Below are 21616 nucleotides of genomic sequence, written 5' to 3'. Positions count from 1 at the left end.
TATTCTGCTTCAGTACTCAGTGTAATGCTCAGTCTCCCTAAAAAGTCTGAAAAATAACAGAAAGACTTAAAAATCAAGTTTATGTCTTGGAATAACATCTGGACTCTTCGGATGGGAATGACAAGGAGGTTGAGGATGTCATAAAAATGTACATGTGCAAGGGGAGTGTTATAATTAGCAGCAAGGTATTATCACCCCACTGTCTGAGCTAACTTCCCCTCTGCACCTCTGTATTAACAAGCACCTCAAATCTCTGTGCTGATGGTCAAGCTGGAATTCACAACATTTTAATACAGCCCATGTTTGGAGAGTTTCGCAAAGAAAGAATTGTTAATGAGTAATCCTTGTCCATTAGGGCACTGAGCCAATAAACCCAGGCTTTGATTCATTGTGTTATCACTACAGGCTTCTGCTAAACATGAAAGAAAAACAAAACAAAAATGTTCCTATGTGAGAATCGTTAGGATACTGAACTGAGTGCAGAACTGTCTTACATCCTGCCATCTGCAGTCTTCCAGAAAAGAACAGTAAGTAATAATTCCTTAAACTGTTAGCTCTTGCTGTTTTGTAGTATAAAAGTAATTTTATCACCCGAATTATTTAGTGGATGTTAATGGATTTTTGATCAGAAAAGAAGTGAAGATAATGTAAGAAGTCATTTCATCCACAAAGCTGTCTCAACAGTAGGAATTACACTTGGGAAAAATGGTAAGGTGAAAATAAGGTCATGTTGAAATTTGTCTTTAGAAAGTTGGCTTCTGTGTGCCACTGGAACAGAAGGCTTAAGTTTGATATTGAGACTTTCTTGCAACAGCACTATTAAGTTAATTGTGTGCATTAGCTTTGAAATGATCTATATATTTACTTTTTTATCCTTTTAGAATCAGGAAATATTTTCAATGTGATTAATGGGAGAACAGAGAAAAATCTGGAAAGAGAAAATTGAATTTGTTTCATACAGTTTTTTCTTTGACAGTTCTGCGTACAGATTCCAAGTGCATCTTCCAAAGTGGAAGACTTTAACACACATTTCACATAGGAAAAGTAAAAGGGTGTTTCAAATTTCAAGTGATTTCTTTTTGAATCCATTGCTAGTTTTTAAGAAAATGCAATTCTACTCTGAGTGTTCCTGCTACTCATTTATCTTCAGAAAACTATAACTGTGACAGAAGACATTTGACTTTTATTTTTATTGCTATTGCTTGTGTTACAGAAAACCTAGAGACTGGGAGTTATATTGGAATTGCACTAGTCTAAATAGGTGTCCAAAAACAAGTTAGACTACTACTAACTAAGGCTTGAAGTTTTTTCACGTGAGACATGAAAAGGTGCTGGAGAAAGCAAGAAACACACAAATGGTGTTAGGAGGTAATCCCAGGCAGAGTCAGAAGCTGGCCCCACTCCTTGAAGTTATTTACCCACTTACAGAAATGTCATTGATACTTATACCTGCTTTTCTTCAGAATTGAGAAGTGGGAATATTCTATTTTTTTTTTCCCTGTGTGCTCTGTCTCTTTCCTGTTCCGATTTTAAACTCCGTATTAAGAAATTAACAGAAAATTCCAATAAACACAATAATACTAGTCCTGCCTCTGCTTCTCAAACTTGCTTGTATGGTTGCTTGCATTTTGCTTCAGTTGCTGTGCAGTTGCCTGTAGTGCTGTGCTTGCCAAAATGACCTGAGAGCAGCAGGCTGGAAATAGAGAGCATGAATCTTCCTAAAGCTTTCAGGTCCCTTTGATACACTTTAAAACAAAGAGGTAAGCAAATAAAACAGCTTCTCAAATAACTGAGGCACTGCATTAAATATTCTAGAGAAAGGCTATGAGGCCACATCAAAAGCCTGTGAATGAGATAGGAATTTATCTTCCTATTGATGTTAACAATGTGTGGATTGGGCTACAAATTAATGATGTTACTGAAATTTCTCTTTGAGCAATAGGCAGTCAGATGTGTGAAGAATAGGAAAATATTACAGGACAGATGGAAGGAAACGTACTTCACTGATATTTGTGGAAGATTTTGCATGTGCTTTGATATATCTTCCTTTGCTGAGTAACTGAAATAGATTCAGTCATTCTTCTGAAGGTAAACCACAATTAGACTGTCATGGAACTTTTCTGATAATCAAATGTATTTTTACATTGCTTGAAAATGTGTCTTCAATGCTGCTTTTGTTTTCAGTGAGCTCAGTTGATTTAACTTTAATTATTTAAGTAAGAGACATGGCCTTGCTTACACAGAAGCCAGGGAAAGCTTTACTATTGACCATAACAAGGCCAGGGTTAGTGCACAGATAAGAGCTCACAATAAATCTGAAACCTAGAGTTCAGTGATAAGCCCAATTGTGTATATGCACATATTTATATACCTTGATGAACATATATCCCATAAGAAATCTTAATAAATATGGATATACACCCATAAAGTGGAAAAAGCAAGCCCCATATATAATATTATACATGTAAACTTTCTAAATTAAACATAGAACATGTAAACATACATTGATTGATCTGAAGTATATTAAAGGTTGCATGTAATAAAATTTGTATGCAACTTGGAGTTCTTAACATGCAATTGAAGACAATAATCTCAAGCAGTTGGGCACATATTTTACTTTTTGCATACAGATCTCTGTTTTTCTTTGCTGTATATTTTGGCCTATGAAAACAATCTCCAAAGGTGGTGGAGTAAATTGGTTTATTTTATTTATTTAACTAAAAATTATTTGGGAAAGAAGCTTTCTAATTTATCACATGCCTCTTCTTTCCTCTTGAAGGGGTCTTATTTTGGAGAGCAATATTGATTTCCTTTGCTTCTATTGCCTTCATTTCAGCTTTTACATGTCAGATACTCTTTGTTTTTGTTGTTACACCTCAGGATGGAGCATCAGTCCAATACAGTGACCTATATTATTTCCCAGAACTGAACAATGTATGGAGTGAGTGTAGCTTGAATGCTCTGTTCTGTGTACTAGTGTAGGTCTTAGAGCTGAAAATCAGCACCTGCTGTTTTTAAATACATGTAAAACTAATTCTGTGGATAAGTCCAGTGTAGGTTAGATGGCTCACAGCAGGCTGGACTCAGGAGAAAATCAAAGCCAAATATCAATCAGTATTTAATGAAATTTGGTATTCAGTGAAATTTGCAGTACCAAAGTTAGGTGCATTGGAAAATATATTTCTGGCCTTTTTTTATGGTGATCTTGTGCCTTGCAGAAACCCTGAGAAGATAGGAATAATCTCTGCAATGAAATCTAGTAAATTGCCTACATCAGCTGGCTATATTAAAGAATATGGAGTATTAAAGTGGTAGGAAATGTAAAAGCATAATGAACATTTATTTGGCTTGAACTGAATCCATCCAGACAAAAAAGGAGGCATAGAGTTACAAAACCTGTAATGTCCCACAACAATGCAGATTATTACAAATATGTACTCAAGATTCCTATTATCAACAAGGCAGTATTATTAACATGAAAGTTTGTGTGTGTATGCAAAGAATAATAAGGAGTCCACCTTGAGGTTAAAGAGAGGCATTATACAATGATATGCTAAAAAAGGGAATGTCCTCAAAGAAACGAGAAAGAAGTTTATAAACACATCAAAGAGGCTGTAAAAACACAGACACTTTATAAGCATTTAGAGACATAAATTGCCCACTTTCTTCTTTATTTGCAGCACAAACTAACAGGATGCTGAATATAAAACTTACAAGCTCAGAAGCTATGCATTGAAAATCTGGCCACATACTGGCAAGAAATACTTTTAAATATGTCTTATTGGGACTGTATTTAAAGTATTTTGATATAATTTCCAGTATTCCCTAAGAAAATAAATTCTAGGCAGAAATTCACAATCCCAGTGCTGGTGTTAGGTGCTGCAGTGTTGGGCCCTCAGACAGGGAATGGTGAGGAGACATGAGAAGTATCAGTAGTGGTGGAAGAGTCTTCATGTCTGGCTGGAAGGAGAGGTGATCCTGCAAGGAGCTCTAAGGGCTGCACTCCCATGGGCTGTAAGGAAGGTATTAAAGGGCTGGGACATGAGGAGAAAGTGCTGATGGCCTCTCTTCTCTGGTCTTCAGCAAGAAAATCCAGAAAAATATTCATTAGCCCTCTGAAAATACTTCCTTTTGGTCTTTTTCTTGCTGGCAATTATAATGGTCCTGTGCTGCTGTCTTCTCCCATCACAGAACACTTGCAATGGGCTGTAAGAGGAATCCCATCCCAAGGGATTGTCTTGGGTATTTAATGACAAATCTTCTGTCAGGAGTTTTAAGACCTTAGATCCATGTGGGTAGCCTCACCTCTTGATTTCAGCAGATAACTTCCCTGGAAAATGAGGCAGCAAGGCAATAAAATGGTTGGAAGTAGACGTGGACCTAGTGGGGTGGCTGGGCTGGTTGCCAAACCCCATCCAAGACCCATGGAGTTTTCCTGCTGCTGCAAAACTATGTTTCTGTGCTAGATTTGAGACTCTGTGTTTACATCTGATTAGCCACAAGAACTCTATCTGGTCTGTGATACAAGTAGCTTTTGACATTTCTAAGTAAACTGTTTAAATTATCTGTGGGCAGATATTTAACATGCATCTGTCTAATTAGAGGGCCTGTGTTTATGTTAAGAAAGAACTTAATGAATCCTTATGGACAAATGTGAATATAATTACAGAGTGTGCTTGCCACTCTCACAAGCTTCTCCCCAGCCTGCTCAGCACTGGGGCCTCCTGCAGCATTCACGTTTTTGCCAGATGACTTCATATCTCCTCCAGAAACATGCTGAGCCCTCACTGGGAAGCAGACTGGGCTGCAACTCTCAAATGCCTTCAGTCAGTGGAAATGCACTCCCAGGGACAGTCCCACGCTAATAAAACCAAGGCAAGAATTAAGACTATAAAGCAGATTGCTGACAGCTTTATGCAGAATCCTCTTGGTGTCTGTGTAAACCCTTGAGACACTAGAGCTACTTCTGAGCTCTACATTCTGCCTCAGGTGCAGTCTGGAGCTGGCCCACTCCACCCAGGTGAGCTGGGCAAGGGAGCCCTTTCCCAGCTCTCCCAGCTCCCCAGGTGAGAGCTTGGGGCTGCTTGGGACCACAGAGACAGCAGAAGGGAGAGCCTGGTTATCCCAGCAGGGCTTGGCTGTCTGCATTCACCACCATTCATCTTGTTCAGATAAAGAGCTGGTCCCTAGAAATTAAACTCAAGTTTCCTGTCTCTGTTCTTCTGATCTAACCATAAGCTTACACTTTTTCAGCAAGTGAAAGCAATGAAATGGTGAAAGGGTGGTGAAAAATAATGCAAACAATTGGTATTGCATGGTAGGGGGGCTGGGCAGCAAGCTCCAGCAGGTCAGGCCAGTGCTTCAGTCTGAATATTTGAATAAATTTGGGCATGAACCACTATTCATTTAAAATGAACAGAAAGAGAGCAAATAAAATAAGCTGCAGCAAGGAAAAAACAAACAGGCTGGAGGTAGCATTTTATTTAAAGGCCGAATTAGGTATTGCAATTTCAAGACAATGTTTGTTCCAGCAAATATTGAAACAACCTCCTGCATCCTGCTTTACACTAGGTACACAAAAGTTGGTTATCTTGTTTTAAATGTTCTTTTTTGCTTCATGTGTTTCAGGGTCTCTTTTCAACCTCCTGTTTAATCAGCATATTCGTCTTGAACTGAAGAATAAATGGGATCTGAAATGAATTTAATAGGACATCATCAGCTAGCCACTGCTGATGGATTTCCTCTTGCTGAAGGTCCTCATTTGTTTGGTAAGTCACCAAATGAGGTTGAAATAGCAAGCTGTCCTGTACTCAGAAATCTAGAAGAAAATGAGCTGAAATTTCAAGTCAGGGATATGTGGCTGAAATGTGCCAACCTTCTTGAATCTTCAATACTTATGGGAGGAATAACAAACAATAGATCTGTGGTGTTAATGTAATCCTGCACATCATTGCTCTCATCTCTGCTCACAGCAGAACCTGTAGGTTGTTTTTGAGACACTCTTCTAATACTGGAGATCATTTGGCAAAAACAGACCTTTGTATGGAGGCTGCTTGTTACCTTCATGTGAGTCACTTAAATCAAGCTGAGCAGATATATTTCCAGTTAATCTGTAACGAAATTATAGTGCAATGTATTTGCATTGCCATGTTATGCAAATTTATGAAAGTAATTTCACCTACATTGAAATCTTTGTCTTATTAAGACCATTAAAAACTTATCCTAATAACTTCAATAAAATTTATAAAGCAGGTTGGAAGATTCTTCTTGCTCCAGTTCCACTAAATTTTTCAAGGCTAAGCATGAGTTTGTTAATGAGTGAAAAATTCTTGGTCAATATTTTATAAGTATGGGTAAGCTCTTTTCTGGTATATGTACTACTTAGAAAAAAAAACAAACAAAAACAAACCAGAGAATAATACATTTTTAGCTTTTCATTTGACAAGAGAGTGGGTCCTTCATTGAGTAATTTATGATACATTGAGGGTCTCACACACAATACAGACCCCCACAAACACTTCAGAAGTTTAAAATCCAAACAAGACCAGAATTCTGCCTTTCTGAGTGCTGGAAAAAGTGAACATATTCCAGTTTGAAACAAGAGCAGTGCCTGGGGCCTGGAAGGAAGGCACTGCAGAGCTCCTGGAAGTCAGGACCATCCCTACAGGTCAGACCACCTGTCAGTGCTGTATGCAGGCTCCATACAGCTAAAATAAAGCATGGTCACTAATATAGGCAGAACCCACTCCATTATTGTGTATTACTGGCTGTTATCCCTCCTTGTTTTGGGGTTTGGGTGGAGAAATGTTTTGGAGTTGTTAAAAAAATATGTTCTAACAGCCAAACAACTCCTTTGCTTCTTCTGATTTCTAATGTCAAACCATGACATAAAGAGAAGAGAAGAGAATGCTGTTCAGATCTAGGGTGGCAAATTTTATATCCAGTCATCTTTCAAAATCCTGCATACCCAAGCTACTTCAGATTTTTGTCAAGAAATTTCCCTGCAATATCTACTTTTTCATTAATTATTTCATTATTTTTAAGGAGTAATTATAAGGTTGCTTGAAAATACAAGGGAGAATGTTAATGTAAAATACTTTTCCTCCACAGGGTAGTCTTACAAATAATGAAGCTTTCAGAAGAGAGACTGTGTCTCTCTTTATAGGTGTCCAGAGTTTGGCACAATGGAGATTTAATTCAAACTGACATTTCTGTAACAGAAAGAAGTAATGTATTAAGGAGTTGAATCAGGAGTCCCATTAGGAAGGAAACTTAGCACTCCTGCTGTGTTTCACTTAAGCTGACTTTTGTTTTGTGGAGTGTCACTCTAATATGGTTTCTCTTTTGCTTTTATAGCTGGAAAGCAAGCCTATCAGAACTAACATGCCAGTGCAGAGAAAGTTACTCATTGTGAAAATATTACTCCATCTTTGCAAAACACTTATAGAAAGTGGTTTTGCCTCTCAATTCTTTATCTTTGTAAACTATTTGCAATTTCTGACATTTGGCTTTGGCAGGAAATGACTTGTGAATCCCAGAAAACAGGAAGGAAGCTTTTCTTTGGGATGGTCCATATAATGCATGTTTCTTTTAGGTCTTCTCATACCTTGCAGCTCACAAGTTAAAAATTGCTGGCTTACAAACATTACCCTTTACACAAACCAGTCTCCTTTATTCAAAGATACACACTCACATTCTGTAAAAAAACCTTGGAAACACATTTTCTTTTCACTACACTTTATTCAGTCTACAGGGAGAGTGTTCTTTGACCTTCAGAAGAAAATCTAAGTGCATCTCCAAACATTAGCTCCAGGTTCAGGTCTTTCAAAAGAAGTGTTGTCAATTCTGAGTTGCTTGTGCTTTGAGCCTCATCACCATGGTAATTCCAGGGCACTTCTACATCCTTAACATCAAGACTTCTAGATGCAGCAGGTTTCAGAAAAAAGGTTTTCTGCCTTTCAGTAGATGAAAACTGTATGCTGCCACTTTAACAGTATATGTCTTAGTGTGTTTTAACCTTAGTTTTTCACTTCTGCAGCTATGAGTCCTTGGAAAAAGACCCTTAAAATGCAAGTGAGAAAGAATCTTTAACCTAGTTAAAGTGAGGGTCCTTCCCTTCTACCCTGCCTTCCTGCAAAACTGCTTCTCTTGCTCTAACTCTCTACTCAGGTGATTTAGAAAGGTTATATATTTGTGTGGCACCTGAAATACATGCAGTATGTGACTCAAACTCTCATTTCTATAAGTAAGTAGCAGGCCTCTGAAGTACTAGTTCCATTTTATTTTCTGTGAAAGCACCTTATATAGAAGTTGCTAGTATGCAAGATACTAAGTGAGAAACTTCAGATATCAGAAATGGGATAATTTCTAAGAAGCTTAAAAGAAAATTATATGCTTAGTTTGAATGAAGACCTATTTCAAGTATTTTCAAGTATTTAAAGTATTTTTTGATGGCCTGAAAATGTTTTCTTGCAATGTGACATTAAAATATAACAAGACAAGGAATGCCACCATTGCTGTAAGTGTTCCTAGCTGGGAAAGAAATTTTTGGGGGAAATGAACACCCTTAAAAGCTGTATTGAAAAGGATGAGGAAAAATAAGAAAAAGAAATTACATGTAGTAAAGGGGAAAAGAAAGCAATACATCTAAACTTCTTAATGAAAGAATAACAAATACACTGAAAATTGTTGTAGACACAGAACAGTACCTAAGAGGAGCTTAAAAGGCTGACTCCTTTTAGGTAAATCTGCTTTATTTTTTTTTCTTGGTTTGGTTCAGTTTGGTTTGTGGGGTTTTTTTGTTTTGTTTTGTTTTTGTTTTTGAAAATTTGTTATTGTTTTTTGGGGGGTAGGTTTGGTTTTTTGTGTGGTTTTTTTCTTTATTGTTTCTTTTTGTGTTTTTCTAAAATAAATAACACTAAAGTTAGTATTATTATAGTTAGTATTATAATACTAAAAAGTTAGTAGAGTCAAGTGTCCAAACTGATTAAACAGCTTCAAGATCATGAGATGTGTTAAATAACTTCTTGTCTTTAGCACCACCCGGCAGTTGATGCAACATCTGGCTTCATCCCTGCAGAGAAGATAATTAGGCTCATAACTGACCCTCAAATCAAAAAGAAACAAACCAGCACAAATTAAAACAGAAAACATTGGATGCATAATAATTATTAAGAGAGCTAAACCAAACAGAGTGGCATTGTGAATAAAAAATTTAATTAGAAGGACAGATTGGATGTGGCTTTCAGCAACCTGTTCAAGAGGAAGGTGTCCCTTCCTATTTCAGGGTTTGGAACTAGATGATCTTAAGGTCCCTTCAAGCCCAAACCATTCTATCTTGTCATACAGGTGTGTCCAGTATGGTCTGAGCACTTTGGCCTTTCTTTGAGAATGCAGCATTTCTGCACTTAAAAATCCTGCTTCCTGTGATACTGGAGTGGTTAATCTATGGCACAGAACCACCTGACCTCACCAAATATTTATTGATACAAAAGTTTGTTGTAACTAAACCACAATAGGTGCAAAAATACAATGGCTAGGCTTTTTGGAGGCATCCCCTCAAATTGGTAACCAAATTTTGCCCAGGTGAAGCCACACTGGGAACAGACATTGTTTCCGGCATCCACAAACAAGTTGCTCGTAATGAAGTTAATTAGTAAACTATACAACCTCTGCTCTGTGTCACTCCTTCCAGTCTTAAAGAAAGTTCTCACAGAAAAGAAGTGAACAGGACACAGACAAAGCAGAATGAAGAAGTTTCATATATAGACTTTAGGAGGTAAAAAAGAAAAAGGAGAGGGAAATGAGGACTGAAGCATCTTAAGGAGAGGATTTTTCTTCAAGAAATGGTCAGACTGAACACAGCCTGAGGTAGGATACTGCCATAATCTCACCTGGATATCTTTGTTATCTGTTCTTGCACTCTTCCTTGGTATTGTAGGATGCTAGGTTTTTTAAACCAAGTGATCTTTACAAGATATGCAAATAATTTGTTTGAAATCAAACCAGGATTTTGTTAATGGCTATGCCATGGTTTCTGAATTACCTGATTCTGAATAGGTATTCTTCATATTCCTTCATGAATAATGAAGGAGAGACAGGGATTCATAGTTTAAACACACTTAGAATTTAATTCTCTTCTTTGAACTTTGTATTAGTGGAACAATAACTTTTACATTAAAATGTGATCTCATTGCAATTTCTGTAATATTCTGCATAAAATCACCTTTAGTTTACACAAATCCCAGTATAATTCTGTGAACTGAAAACAGTTTATTTATTCCTGCAAGGAGTATTTCTACAAGTCAAATATGTTTTGAAGTTTTATGTAAAATATTCTGTGTAAAATTGAAAGTAACAAAAGTAAAAATCTCTAGTAAGTTTCAGTTGAAAGTAGAAAAAATATTTGTAAAACAATGATCTCATGCATGTGAAGGTTTCACTTTGTTTTAGTGAGCTTTCATAGTTTTGTTAAAGGTTTTACTTGAAAAACCACTTATTTACAAAATATAAGATTTGCAAATAGAAAAAAACCTTCAGTTGTAAGTAGCTTAACATTCATGTGTGCTTAAATAGTTCTACCCTAAAATTCTGAAAGATATCCTTCAGAAGGATAAAGAGATAAATGTTTCTGAAAAAAAAGATCTGAAAAGTATCCTTCAGAAGGAAAAAGAGATAAATGTTTCAAAATATTTAAGACCACACAAACAAAATGTCGGTGTAGTCATGTGAAAGTGAGCTCATTTCTGATTTCACTTTTTACTACTGCAGCTGCAATGATTTTACTGGGCTGCTCATGCTTTAGCTGCATGAGACCAGTCCACCCCAGACCTCTACTAATATATATATATGGAGAAAAGCTTATGTACATTCTGCTTGGTAAGATAAGATTATTTTCTTTTGTGATAAGAAATTATTTGATCTAGACTCTCACGTACAGGTCTACAGGTAGATCATGCTCAGGTCTAGTTAAAACCAACCAAACCAAAACCAAACAAAAAAACCCTCAAAACTTCAAGTTAAAGTGGAAAAACTTACATAGTTCCAACCCAATTATCTTCAAAAATCATACTGATTTTTGTGTCTTTGTGTCTTTGAGCACTTCTCAGAGTTTAAGCTGTAAGTCTGTCTTACATAATACAAGACCATGTTCTCTCAGTCTCTCTCAAACCTGTCTCCCTCTGTCCTTCCATTGATCTGAGCATGGACTCAGTTCAGCTAAAAAGTTTAGTGCTGTGTTTGAGGGAAGGAAAAAGGATTTGGGTTGTTTGGCTTTTTTCCCCCTGTATTTAATTAATTAAGACTCTTTTTGTTTGTTTGTTTGTTTCCTTTGGAAGCAGAGTAGAATTAATGATTGGGAAGACTTTTCTAAACATACTTGTAACCCAAATGGCTCTACAGTTGTTTAAATAAACCCCCAGTATTGTCTCAGGATGTGCTGCAGTTCTTCAGTAGCTCTGAGTTTTTTAACAAGCCCTGAGATTTTTCTTCCTGTGGAAGGAATGTTCCCTTCTTGCTCTTTCAGAGGCCCAAGCAGTTCAAGAGGCTGGTCTACAGCTTTTGTGGAGTTTCCTGTGTATGGCAGAAAGCTGAAAATCAACAGTTTCTTCCTTTTCATGTTGGGACTATCCCACTTTCTTTTACCAAACTCCATTAACTAATTACTAACTAGCACATGAAAACTTAGGTTTCCACAGTGAACAGGCTCCTTTCTAAAGAGAGACTGACTGATTGTGTATCCCACCATTAACCCCAGCTATTGTAGCTGAAGTACCTTGACCAGTCTTCATGAGCAGCAGACTCAACGAGTGGTAATGCAGCTAAAGACCTACCACTCCTTAAACCTATACTGGATATCAAATCTGTCCTCATCCTTTATTTGTTTTGTCACTGCTGTGGCTGGCAAGTATCAGTGAGTTTGCATCTGATGTATGAGGCTGTAATGTCACTTCCAGGCTCTGTTGTGGAGTCCCCAGGTGCCCTCTGTGTATCTACACTCTTGTTTAAATGGCATAACCTTGGATTTGGGGAGTGCCTTCTGCTTCTCTGCTTCTGCCACTGTAGCACTTGGTGCCCTGGCCTCTTGCAGAGCAACAAAATACAACCATAATTAAACTAATTGCTGGTAATAAAGGGCACCACTTTTCCCATTCAGTTTTGTGTCACGTTTTTCCAGACATCCATCTTGCTGCTTGTTCTGGAACTGGGACCTCAAAACTTGTTATTGGCAAAGATGTGCTGTGGGCAATTATAGAGTGACCACACAAACCCAAAACATTTGCATGGCTCCTGCAGTAAAATAGGAAGGGCAGAATGTGAAAAAGCAGGTGTAATTAAAAGGTTAGTTCCTGGCACCAACTGAAGTGAGACAAAGGAGAGGCAAGGATCTCTTGCTATAGATTTTAATTATTTTTGTTATTATAGATGTTCCCTCTTCTTAGCTGTCAGCATTTGTTCATTGTTTTTGATTCCTCACAAAAGGACACTTGTCTGGGACCAATTTTATGTCAGCAAAAATGTTTTTGGAGTTCTTCTGAAGCACTGTTAAGTGATGTTCACCAATGAACATTAATCTATGATTTCCTTATAAATACTGCTGTTGATTCAAACAAAACTGGCCTGGTCATCTTCCTGGAAATATGCACTATTTTTCTCAGACTCTCTTCTTAGAACTATTGAAGGAATTGAGTCAGTGTTTTCATTAAGCAGCAAGATGTGGCTCTCTCCAACAGAAAATAAGAAATAGTCTGCCAATAACTTTTAAATTCAGCTTTTCAGTCGTTTGATGTGGACTTGATTTCCCCTACACCATCCAGGACTGCTAGATGTTGTTGTGCTTGGAGTACAGAAAAGAAATGAGATTTGAGTTGGCTGCAATTTTGAGTATGCTATTTAATGAGCAAGGTTTAGGTAACCTCCAGACACCCGAGAGGAAAGGTTGCTGGTCCTTGTGCCACTGCCAGTCTGATGCTGGCTCAGAGGTGACAAATGCTGCCTTACAGAGGTGCTTCCTATGGGAGCTGCCCAGCTGCACTGAATGGCACAGGATTGTCAGGGTTGGGGGCCAGGCTGCAGAGCCTGGCTGGCCACTGGATGGTGAGACTTACATTAGGAATGTCCTGGTAATGTCACCCTCCTATTTCAGGCTCCTCTTGAAGGTTTATTTCATCTTTTCAGTCTTCTAATTGAGCCTCACCCTTGTCATTTTTACGTATTGCAGTTTTAGTCTGTCATGATGTATTCATTCAGAATTAAATCCAAATTAGCATGATGTTTGAGTCTTGATTTGGCCTTCCCCAATACCATGGGGTTTTTGCAATTTTTTTAAAATTTTATTTCTTCCATTATGCTTTTAGGCCTAATTTGGGATGTTAACTTCTCTGGGGTGGAGTTGCTCTTACTTGTAAACTGAACAATTATATGATTACCTGCACAATATTTTTCAAGATTTTTTTAGTGCAACTGGCAGTGCTGAACATTTCCACCAATTATAAAGGAGTGTCTGAGAATGAATAAATTACTTTCAAAACTTCTTGCACTGTATTTGTGTAGCAAATCTGAATTTAGATAATGCACTCTCTGTGTTTGTGCCTGGTTTTTGAGATAGATGTCTGGAAGTGGAAATTTCTCTGATAACTACAATTTAATGGTAGTAATAGAAATTGGTTTTGCATTATTATTTTCCAGGTGTCCTTTCAGAACCAATGAGCTCTCCAGTGCAAGAGGCAGATGTGTCACCTTATGCTCAGTACAACAATGTGCCATTTCCCCAGGTTCAGCCTCAGATCTCATCGCCACCTTATTACTCCAACCTAGGCTTCTACCCTCCACAGCACGAGGAATGGTATTCCCCTGGGATGTATGAACTCAGGAGGCTACCCTCAGAGACCTTTTTCACAAGGGAGACAGAGATCATGGATATTCCTGCAGCCAAAAAGCCTAGGCTGGGTCACTCCACAGGAAGAGTGAAAGGAGAAGAGCTCTGTGTGGTCTGCGGTGACAAAGCCTCTGGGTACCACTATAATGCCCTTACTTGTGAAGGATGCAAAGGTAGGATGAAATCAATTCAGCTCATAGGCACAGCATCTTCCCAGGTTTTTAGGATTTGGTTTTGGGTTTCTTAATTTTTACTTTTCTTGTTAATTTTGTCCGAACCATTAACATATTAGAGGTTTGCATTTGGATCCTGTGTACCCTATTCTGTATTTTCCCCTGACAGACTGGCAGTGTCTTCTACCATTGTCCTATGGTTATACAGCATAACAGGCCAGCCCACAGCTCTTGAGTGCTTTAGCTTTTGGTGAACTGAAGGACAGCTTCTCTGTGGAGACTGGCAGCCTGGCCCTGCTCTCTCTGTGGGCTGTTCATGCCTTGCTCTGCCTGTGGAAGGAACAGCAAATATTGCTCATGGAGGGCCCTGGGAGCTGAGTCTAGGCTGCCCTACAAAACAGCCAAAACCAGCCCAAGTGCCTCTGCTAGTGTGCATTGAAAGGAAGTAAAAGCTGTCAGCCCCCACCTGCAGGCTGCTCCCAGGGGCTCTCTTTGCCCAGCTCCCAAAGGATATGATGGGTCTTCAGGTTTGTGAAGTGAAAGGATTTCTAGTTCTTTCTTCTAAGGGTAGCCCCTCTCTCTAGGGAGGGAGCTTCTTCAGGAAGAAGGTTGTATCTGTGAACAAATATCTTGCTCTTAGAAGAATATTATTTGCATATTATTATCACGATGAATGTTACGTAGAAAATAATTTCTCTTATGGTAAAAATTATTGTCAGAAATTTTAGCAGAGAGGGACAAGAGGTTATGTCAACTATTATACCTGAAGAGGTGCAATATATCTGTGGCAGGGCTGAGGTACGTTACAGCCAGAAAAATAGTGATTTCATCCTGTTCTGTGAATAAATATTTCACTAATATTTTTGTTTTATGGGTAAAGACTAAAGCATGGTCACTACTGAATTACTGAAATATCTAAATGTGGAATTCAGTGTTATAGAGTGGACCTGGATCTAATTTGGGGCTTTTGCTTTATCAATCACAAAATCATTTGTGAGGAAAAAACAGACCACAGTAGTTGAACACTCTAAACATGAATACAGCCAAGGCTCACACAGTTTATCTCAATAATTCCAATAAATATGAGATTAATTTATTTCTGCTGAGTGAATAGTCCCCAAGTCAAAAGCTGTGAATTAACTCATATTAGTGCTGTCATTATAAACCAGGTTAAACTCAATTTTGATGTAATGACTCCAAGTAATGATTCATTTATTCTTATAGTAAGCTCTTCCTTCTCTTTATTAACTTCGGTATTAAATGTGTGAGAAACTTTTCAAAGACTTAAAATTACAAACTCTGAAATTTGTATAGAATGTTTCTAGAAGAGAGGTTAAAGCTATCAGGCAAATATTCAGACTGAAACCCATGGTGAAAGGAAAAGTGCATCCACTTCCCCACTGATTCAGTTTGGATCACTCTATCTAACCATAATTTTACTGCTATATTGGGATAATCTATTTTATGTTTTTTACCATTTCATGACTGCAACATCAATTACAAAGAATAGTACCCTTGACCAAACATAGTAAAAGTTGAATTACTTAAGGATAATGGATTCTGTCTCTACAATAAAGATGACTAAAGTATCAGATGATTCAGAAGAGAGATGTGCTGAGGACAGTAATTCTGTCTCACAAGGCAAACCAGACACTATGTTTTCTAGATCTCTTGATCATTCTTGCTATCTGTGGAATTTTTCACTTGGGTATACATTACCTTCAAAACATGGAGACCAAAATTCAGCTTGGTACTTCAGCTGTGCTCTTATCAGTGCAGTAGAATAATTACCTCACGTGTCTGTGTCTTGCACCTCAGTATGAGATTATCCCTTCTTTTTGGCAACAAGACTGCTAATTCATGCTCAGTATGTGTCCAAAATAATATGCAAGTCCCTTTCTGTAGGACTAGTGGTCACCTTGCAGCACCTCTGCTCCATTGATGCAGTGGATGTTTTTATTCAAAGGAAGAAGCTTTGCACATATTTTTATGGGATTCAATCTTCTGTGAGAATATGTTAATTTTTTTTATTATTTCTTTTCTTGGGTAATGCATTCAGCAACACTTTCATTCCCTTGGGCAGATGGAACAATATTAGGATCTTATCTACTGTCCTCATGAGAATATTAATCTTGGGATATTTGCAGGAGGGTATATATATATATATATATATATATATATATATATATATATATATATATATAATTTTTTTAATGCATTAACAAGTATGTATGAACTATTTCATTAATGTTTTACAAAATATTTACAGCACAAGGAGCAATACACTGTGTTTAAACCTGTTTACTGTAGAGACCATTTCTGAAACAATCTTTGCAGAATGACATCAGGTACAGCCTCAGCCTGGACAGCTATACTGGGTTTTAAGGGCCATTTATAGGTGTTACAGAACAAGTGTGACATAATGCTGTGCTTGTTTAGTTGAGCCAGAGAATAAGTTCTGTTGAAACAGAAGGTGCCCATCCTCGAGATCCCTTTCAACCCAAGCCATTCTATGACTCCATGAAAAGCTAGTTACACATTCCCTCCATGCAGGCTTGCAGTATTTTTTGCAGTATTCAAACCACTCCTGTACTGCTTGATGTGTCTCACACCAGACTAGAATTCTTCTTGCAAAGAAGGGTCCCTCTTTAATCTTCTCCTCACACTAACACCCACCATGAGGGCATAGGGCAAAGGAATTGTGGAAGATGTCTTGATAGTCTGACAGAGCAGAGCAGGTGCTTTATTAGCAGTTGTGAATTTCAAAAACTTTTAAATTTAAAAGCATCAGGATGCCAAATAGAGATATTTCCAAAGCTTTCATCTACTCTTTTTACAACTGCACTCTTTCAACTTTCATAGTATCCAAAAGAAAAAATCAGCATCAGTAACATTGGAGCAGTTCTACCATAATTAATCATATTCATGACTATCTGAGAACTAAGGAAATTCAACATTTCCAGCCAACATAAACTTTTTGTAATCTAGTGAGATCAAATATTTTACTAACCCTTTGTTCATTTAACATATGCTGTTTCTGACTTACCTTTGAATTTTAGTAAAACTCCTCCTGTTATAGAGTCACATATAAGTATTTGCAGGTGTCAATGTAGGTTCATTTCGAATTAGTAGTGAACAATATATACAGAAATTTCATTAATACCAAAAGCTAATTTCAAAATTAGTTATGAAGAAGTCTGTTCAAAAAGACAGTGATTCAAGAGTCACTTCACAGAAAACTGAAGCAAGAATAGGATTAACACTAGTGTTTGCCAAAAAGAAAAAGTTATTTCACTTTTCATTTCAGATTATTTCACTTTTTCAAAACCTTTGTTTCCAAGAGAAAGTATTTGACTACTTGTTGGTTCCCTAGATCCATGTTTTTGCCTTTTTTCTTTATTGCACATCTTAAAAAAAATACTTATCAAATTTTTTTTCTTTCTTCCATCATGAAGAAGTAAATGCATACCGTGTGTCTAAGTTAAGTGAGAAAGTCATCAGTCTTAGAATGTTATAAATACTTGTGCAGAACTTTTCAGCATTTACTACTAATTAATGTATTATAAACTATAGAATTTAAAATTTACAAATGAAACTTTAAATTATATAAAGCAGATGCAGTTGCCTTTAACTGACAGTGAGAATTTACAGCTTAAATCCAGGCTTTTTTCCCTTCCCTGATCAGTAAATGGTAATGTATTAAAACCATGTGAGTGATGAATAAAAATAATGCCTGGGGCTTCTGGAGGTTCTAAGTAATCTGCATTTCAAAAGAGAGTGATGCCAGTCAACTGTATTTGTTTGAAGAGTAGCCAATAAAACAGACAGCATGGAAGAGATTTCAAGCAGGAATTACTGGAGATTCAGAGAAATGCCAGATTTTTTTGTGACCAGGTAGTGGAATTGTTTTACTGGTTGCTACACACTGGTGCTTGGAAGAGATTAGGCAACTATAAAACCATGGGTCAAATTTGGGAAATTGTCATCTGACAATGCACAATTCTGCAAACACACAGACAGTCCTTTAGATTCACAACTGAATTTGCTGTATGGTTTTAGTATGGGAGACTGGCTCTTATCTGGTCCCTCTCTTAATGCATCAGAGTGCCAGGTTGGAGAACAATAGCTTTGCCAGGCAGTGGTGATAAGAAAGCAAAAGCTTTTTTAATATCTCTGATTAATATAAATGTACACAGAGCCCTAGTTTGAAGCACAGTATAAATCAGTTATGTGGCAGCAGAAGCTCCCAGGAGTTCATTTCAGAAACCTGCCCTCACATGGGGAAGAAAACTGATTGCCACTGTACTGATGCTAAATAGTCTCTGCCATGTGAAGGGCAATGTAAGATTACAATGACACAGTCAGTAACACTAAAAATCCAGGGAACATTGACAGCAAAGATTCTGTTGCTTTGTGATGACCCTTATTTAATCACATTTAGTATCTCATGTACCCCATGTTTTGCCCACAGTGCTGCTCTCACAGATGGGCTGCAGCCAAATAGGAGATTTGGACAGACTCAGGAAGGGTCCTCTCAGTTTCTTGTATCACTTGGTTTGAAGTAATTATTGTGCAATTTTTGAGTGAATCCAGTAACAATACCAGTAGAACTGCCTGTGTAGGTAAAATTAGGTGAATTACTTTACTCATCAAGTGGACAATACTTAGTGAATAAGGCTGGAGTATCTTGTAAAGAGGGATGGAGCAACATCTACAAAAAGCAGATACAGTGCAGCTTCCCTATTAAACTTGAGGGTGGGTGAGCAGAGCAGTATGGGGAGCTTCTGTTGCTCCAGTGAGCTGGGGGAAGGGTGAAGAGTTACTCATCTCTCTTTCTTCTCATTCTGTACCTCAAGAGGCTTAACAGACTCAATTTTTTTCCACTGGCTATTTGTAGGGTATCACCCTACGGCTCTAATGCTGGTACAGCCTGCTGCTGACAGGTTTCAGATTTGGGTCTGAATTTGGGCTCATTTATTAAATTATATGACTTGGATACTGTTGTCAGTACAAGTGTCAAGAATGTAGTCATCCAGGCACTGAAAGAAACTGATGGTCTGGCAGAACTTGTATCATTCAGAAAATTCAGTGCAGATGGAGGTGAACTTCACCTCGATGACTTTGCTTCTGAGTGTTTTCTTTCATCTACATCACTGCTGTCTTGTGCAGGATTCTTCAGAAGAAGCATCACCAAAAATGCAGTATACAAGTGTAAAAATGGAGGCAACTGTGAGATGGACATGTACATGAGGAGAAAATGCCAGGAGTGCCGTCTGAGGAAATGCAAGCAGATGGGCATGTTGGCTGAATGTATGTATACAGGTATTTGCATCATCTAGTCAGAGTGTGCATTAAGTACTGTACTTGCTGGAGTGGTCTGGGTTTGATAATAAAGTTATAAAAGATGTCATCTGGCAGGTGGAAGGTGTATGAAAGAAGATGCTGTGCCTGTGCATCAAACCCTGTGGAAAGACAAATGCACTTTTAACCATGGGATTTAATTGGTGGTCAGGGATGTGAGGGCGTAGGAGCTGAGCAAATGGTGAAGGAGTGGGAAGGAGCAGGGGAAGGGAGTCTAGGGGAGACTCCCCAGGAGTGAGGATTTTGCAGTGTTATGGAAGCCAGAGCAGGAAAGTCCTGGCACTTTTCTGTCCTACTCTTTCTGGTGCTTCCCCACTCAAGTTCATGCTGGCAAAGTCAAAGTTTTGGCACACACACAATGTCGTTTTCAAGAAAAGAGCAGGAGTGTTTTTAGCAGGAAGTTTCTGTGGATTTGCCAAATGTATGTTCCCAGACCTCACCCAGCAATCAGGCAAAGCTGGGTAAGGGCTAGCCCTTTTTTATAGTCCCATTAGCTTTTCTTGGGGTGCTGTAGATTTTCCTGCCTTGCATATAGGCACAAAGGTAGAACTCACAGACATATAGGTCTCCAGACATGAACCCAATGGATTTTAATAATGTTTCATATTAAAACAAATATCCTATTCAGACTCACAGTTTATAAATTTTATTGAGCTTCAAATTGGATAACTTAGAACAATGGGGATATTGGAGTGCAACTTTTAACATGTTTAAAGCTGCTCTTTGAGTTATTGCATTATTTTTGTAAGCTTGCTCCTGAAAACACTCTGTAAGCATCTGCTCTTTTGCCTTCCATGAATAGGATTACAATTTTTTTTTTTTTGATGGCTCCAGTCCCTTTAGCATACACATATGTGTGAAATCAATTTAGGTTCATACAGGAAATTAATCTACTTGGAATTTTTAATATATTTCTATCCTTCAATCTGATCAGAAGATGCTATAGTAACTGTGGGTTATATGAGAAACAATAAGCTCCATCACTATTTCAAAAGTGTTGCCAGCATAATGTAATTAATCTTTCATTCTGCAAATTGAACAGGCTGCAAAGATCCTGAGATAGGACATATTCTTGTGCAATACATAAATATATGAGCACACTTTGATGGAAGAACTCTATGAGTCCTGCATTGTCAGAGGAAAATAACTCCCCTATGGAGCTCACCCCTGATCCATTGCTTCAAAATTTTGAGGATTCAAAATAGCTTGAGTCACTCAGTGCAGCAAAAAGCCCAACAAGCCACTGCTGAAAAAAACCAAACAGGTCAGTGTAAATAATACTGACTGGGACCACATGAAACTTTTATACTGGCCTATCATTTTCACAGGCTGGCATACAAGAAACAAAAGCCAGTGGGTGCTGCTGCCATTTGACTCTCCCTCTGCAATGGAAACACAGGGTATCTTGTGTTGCTCATGACTTAACCATAAGTGTGCTCTAATGCACTGCAATGAGGATGTTTGGCAAGGCACCATTTAATGGCTTTAAAGTAGGAGTGTGTCATATAATTGCTTTTAGTTCAAGGCAATCTAGGACAGTAAAACATGAAACTTCTAGTAGTATAGGGCATTTATTTGAAAAAATATGACTAGGAAATAAAAGGTTACCTTGAACTTTGTTTCACTTACTCATTTTGTAGGATTGTAATTGCAAGCTCTGTGGTTTCTTTTTTTCCTCTGAACAAGGAGCTAAAGTATTATAAATATTTATGGCACAGCTGCTCAACAATCTTTCTCCTGCCCTTTATGTGCAAACTACAGACAGACCAAAATTACTACCCATCAATTTCAGTCATTTGCTGTCATTTGGATTTAAACTGCAAGTTTCTTGGGTGAAATGTCTACCTAGGGAAGACCTAGGTTCTACCACTCTGCCTGGAATTTTACACCCATTGAAACCTAGCTATTTCTGAGCTAAAAAGTGATGTTCTGTCACACTCACAAGTTTTTCAGAAGATTTAAATGGAGCCAGAATAAGATATCAAGGTAACACTTAGTAGCAAGAAGCATGAGAAAAATCTGCCTTAATGCTTAAGGCAAATGTAAAACAAATTTTCCCCACGAAGGCAGTAGACCAGATCCTAAGCTGGTGGAAAACAGCACAAGCCCATTAACAGCACCAAAGGATGCACTGAATAATTTAGAAAGAGAAATCTATGGTGCTGTGTGGCACCACAAATTACATGGCTCAATACCAATTATTATC

At 37.8% G+C, this 21616-nt stretch overlaps 1 protein-coding gene across 2 annotated transcripts in view; it reads left to right on the top strand.

The window, feature by feature from the left end:
• Nucleotides 1–387: 387 nt before the first annotated feature.
• The window catches only part of NR1H4 (nuclear receptor subfamily 1 group H member 4), a 35165-nt gene continuing 13936 nt past the window's right edge, over nucleotides 388–21616 (top strand). Inside the window, exons 1-4 of one of the 2 annotated variants that reach the window (XM_056516398.1) lie at nucleotides 388–527; nucleotides 5629–5768; nucleotides 13687–14049; nucleotides 19219–19359. In XM_056516398.1, the coding sequence (XP_056372373.1) occupies nucleotides 5684–5768; nucleotides 13687–14049; nucleotides 19219–19359 (589 nt within the window). In that variant the 5' untranslated portion in view covers nucleotides 388–527; nucleotides 5629–5683. Of the gene's footprint in view, nucleotides 528–5628; nucleotides 5769–13686; nucleotides 14050–19218; nucleotides 19372–21616 lie in introns of both variants that reach the window. The other variant, XM_056516396.1, reaches the window with a different exon arrangement.

This window comes from Oenanthe melanoleuca, chromosome 1A, assembly GCF_029582105.1.
Source record: "Oenanthe melanoleuca isolate GR-GAL-2019-014 chromosome 1A, OMel1.0, whole genome shotgun sequence".
NCBI lineage: Eukaryota > Metazoa > Chordata > Aves > Passeriformes > Muscicapidae > Oenanthe > Oenanthe melanoleuca.
Note: the sequence above shows the minus strand (reverse complement) of the source record. Positions and strands in the feature narration are given on the sequence as shown.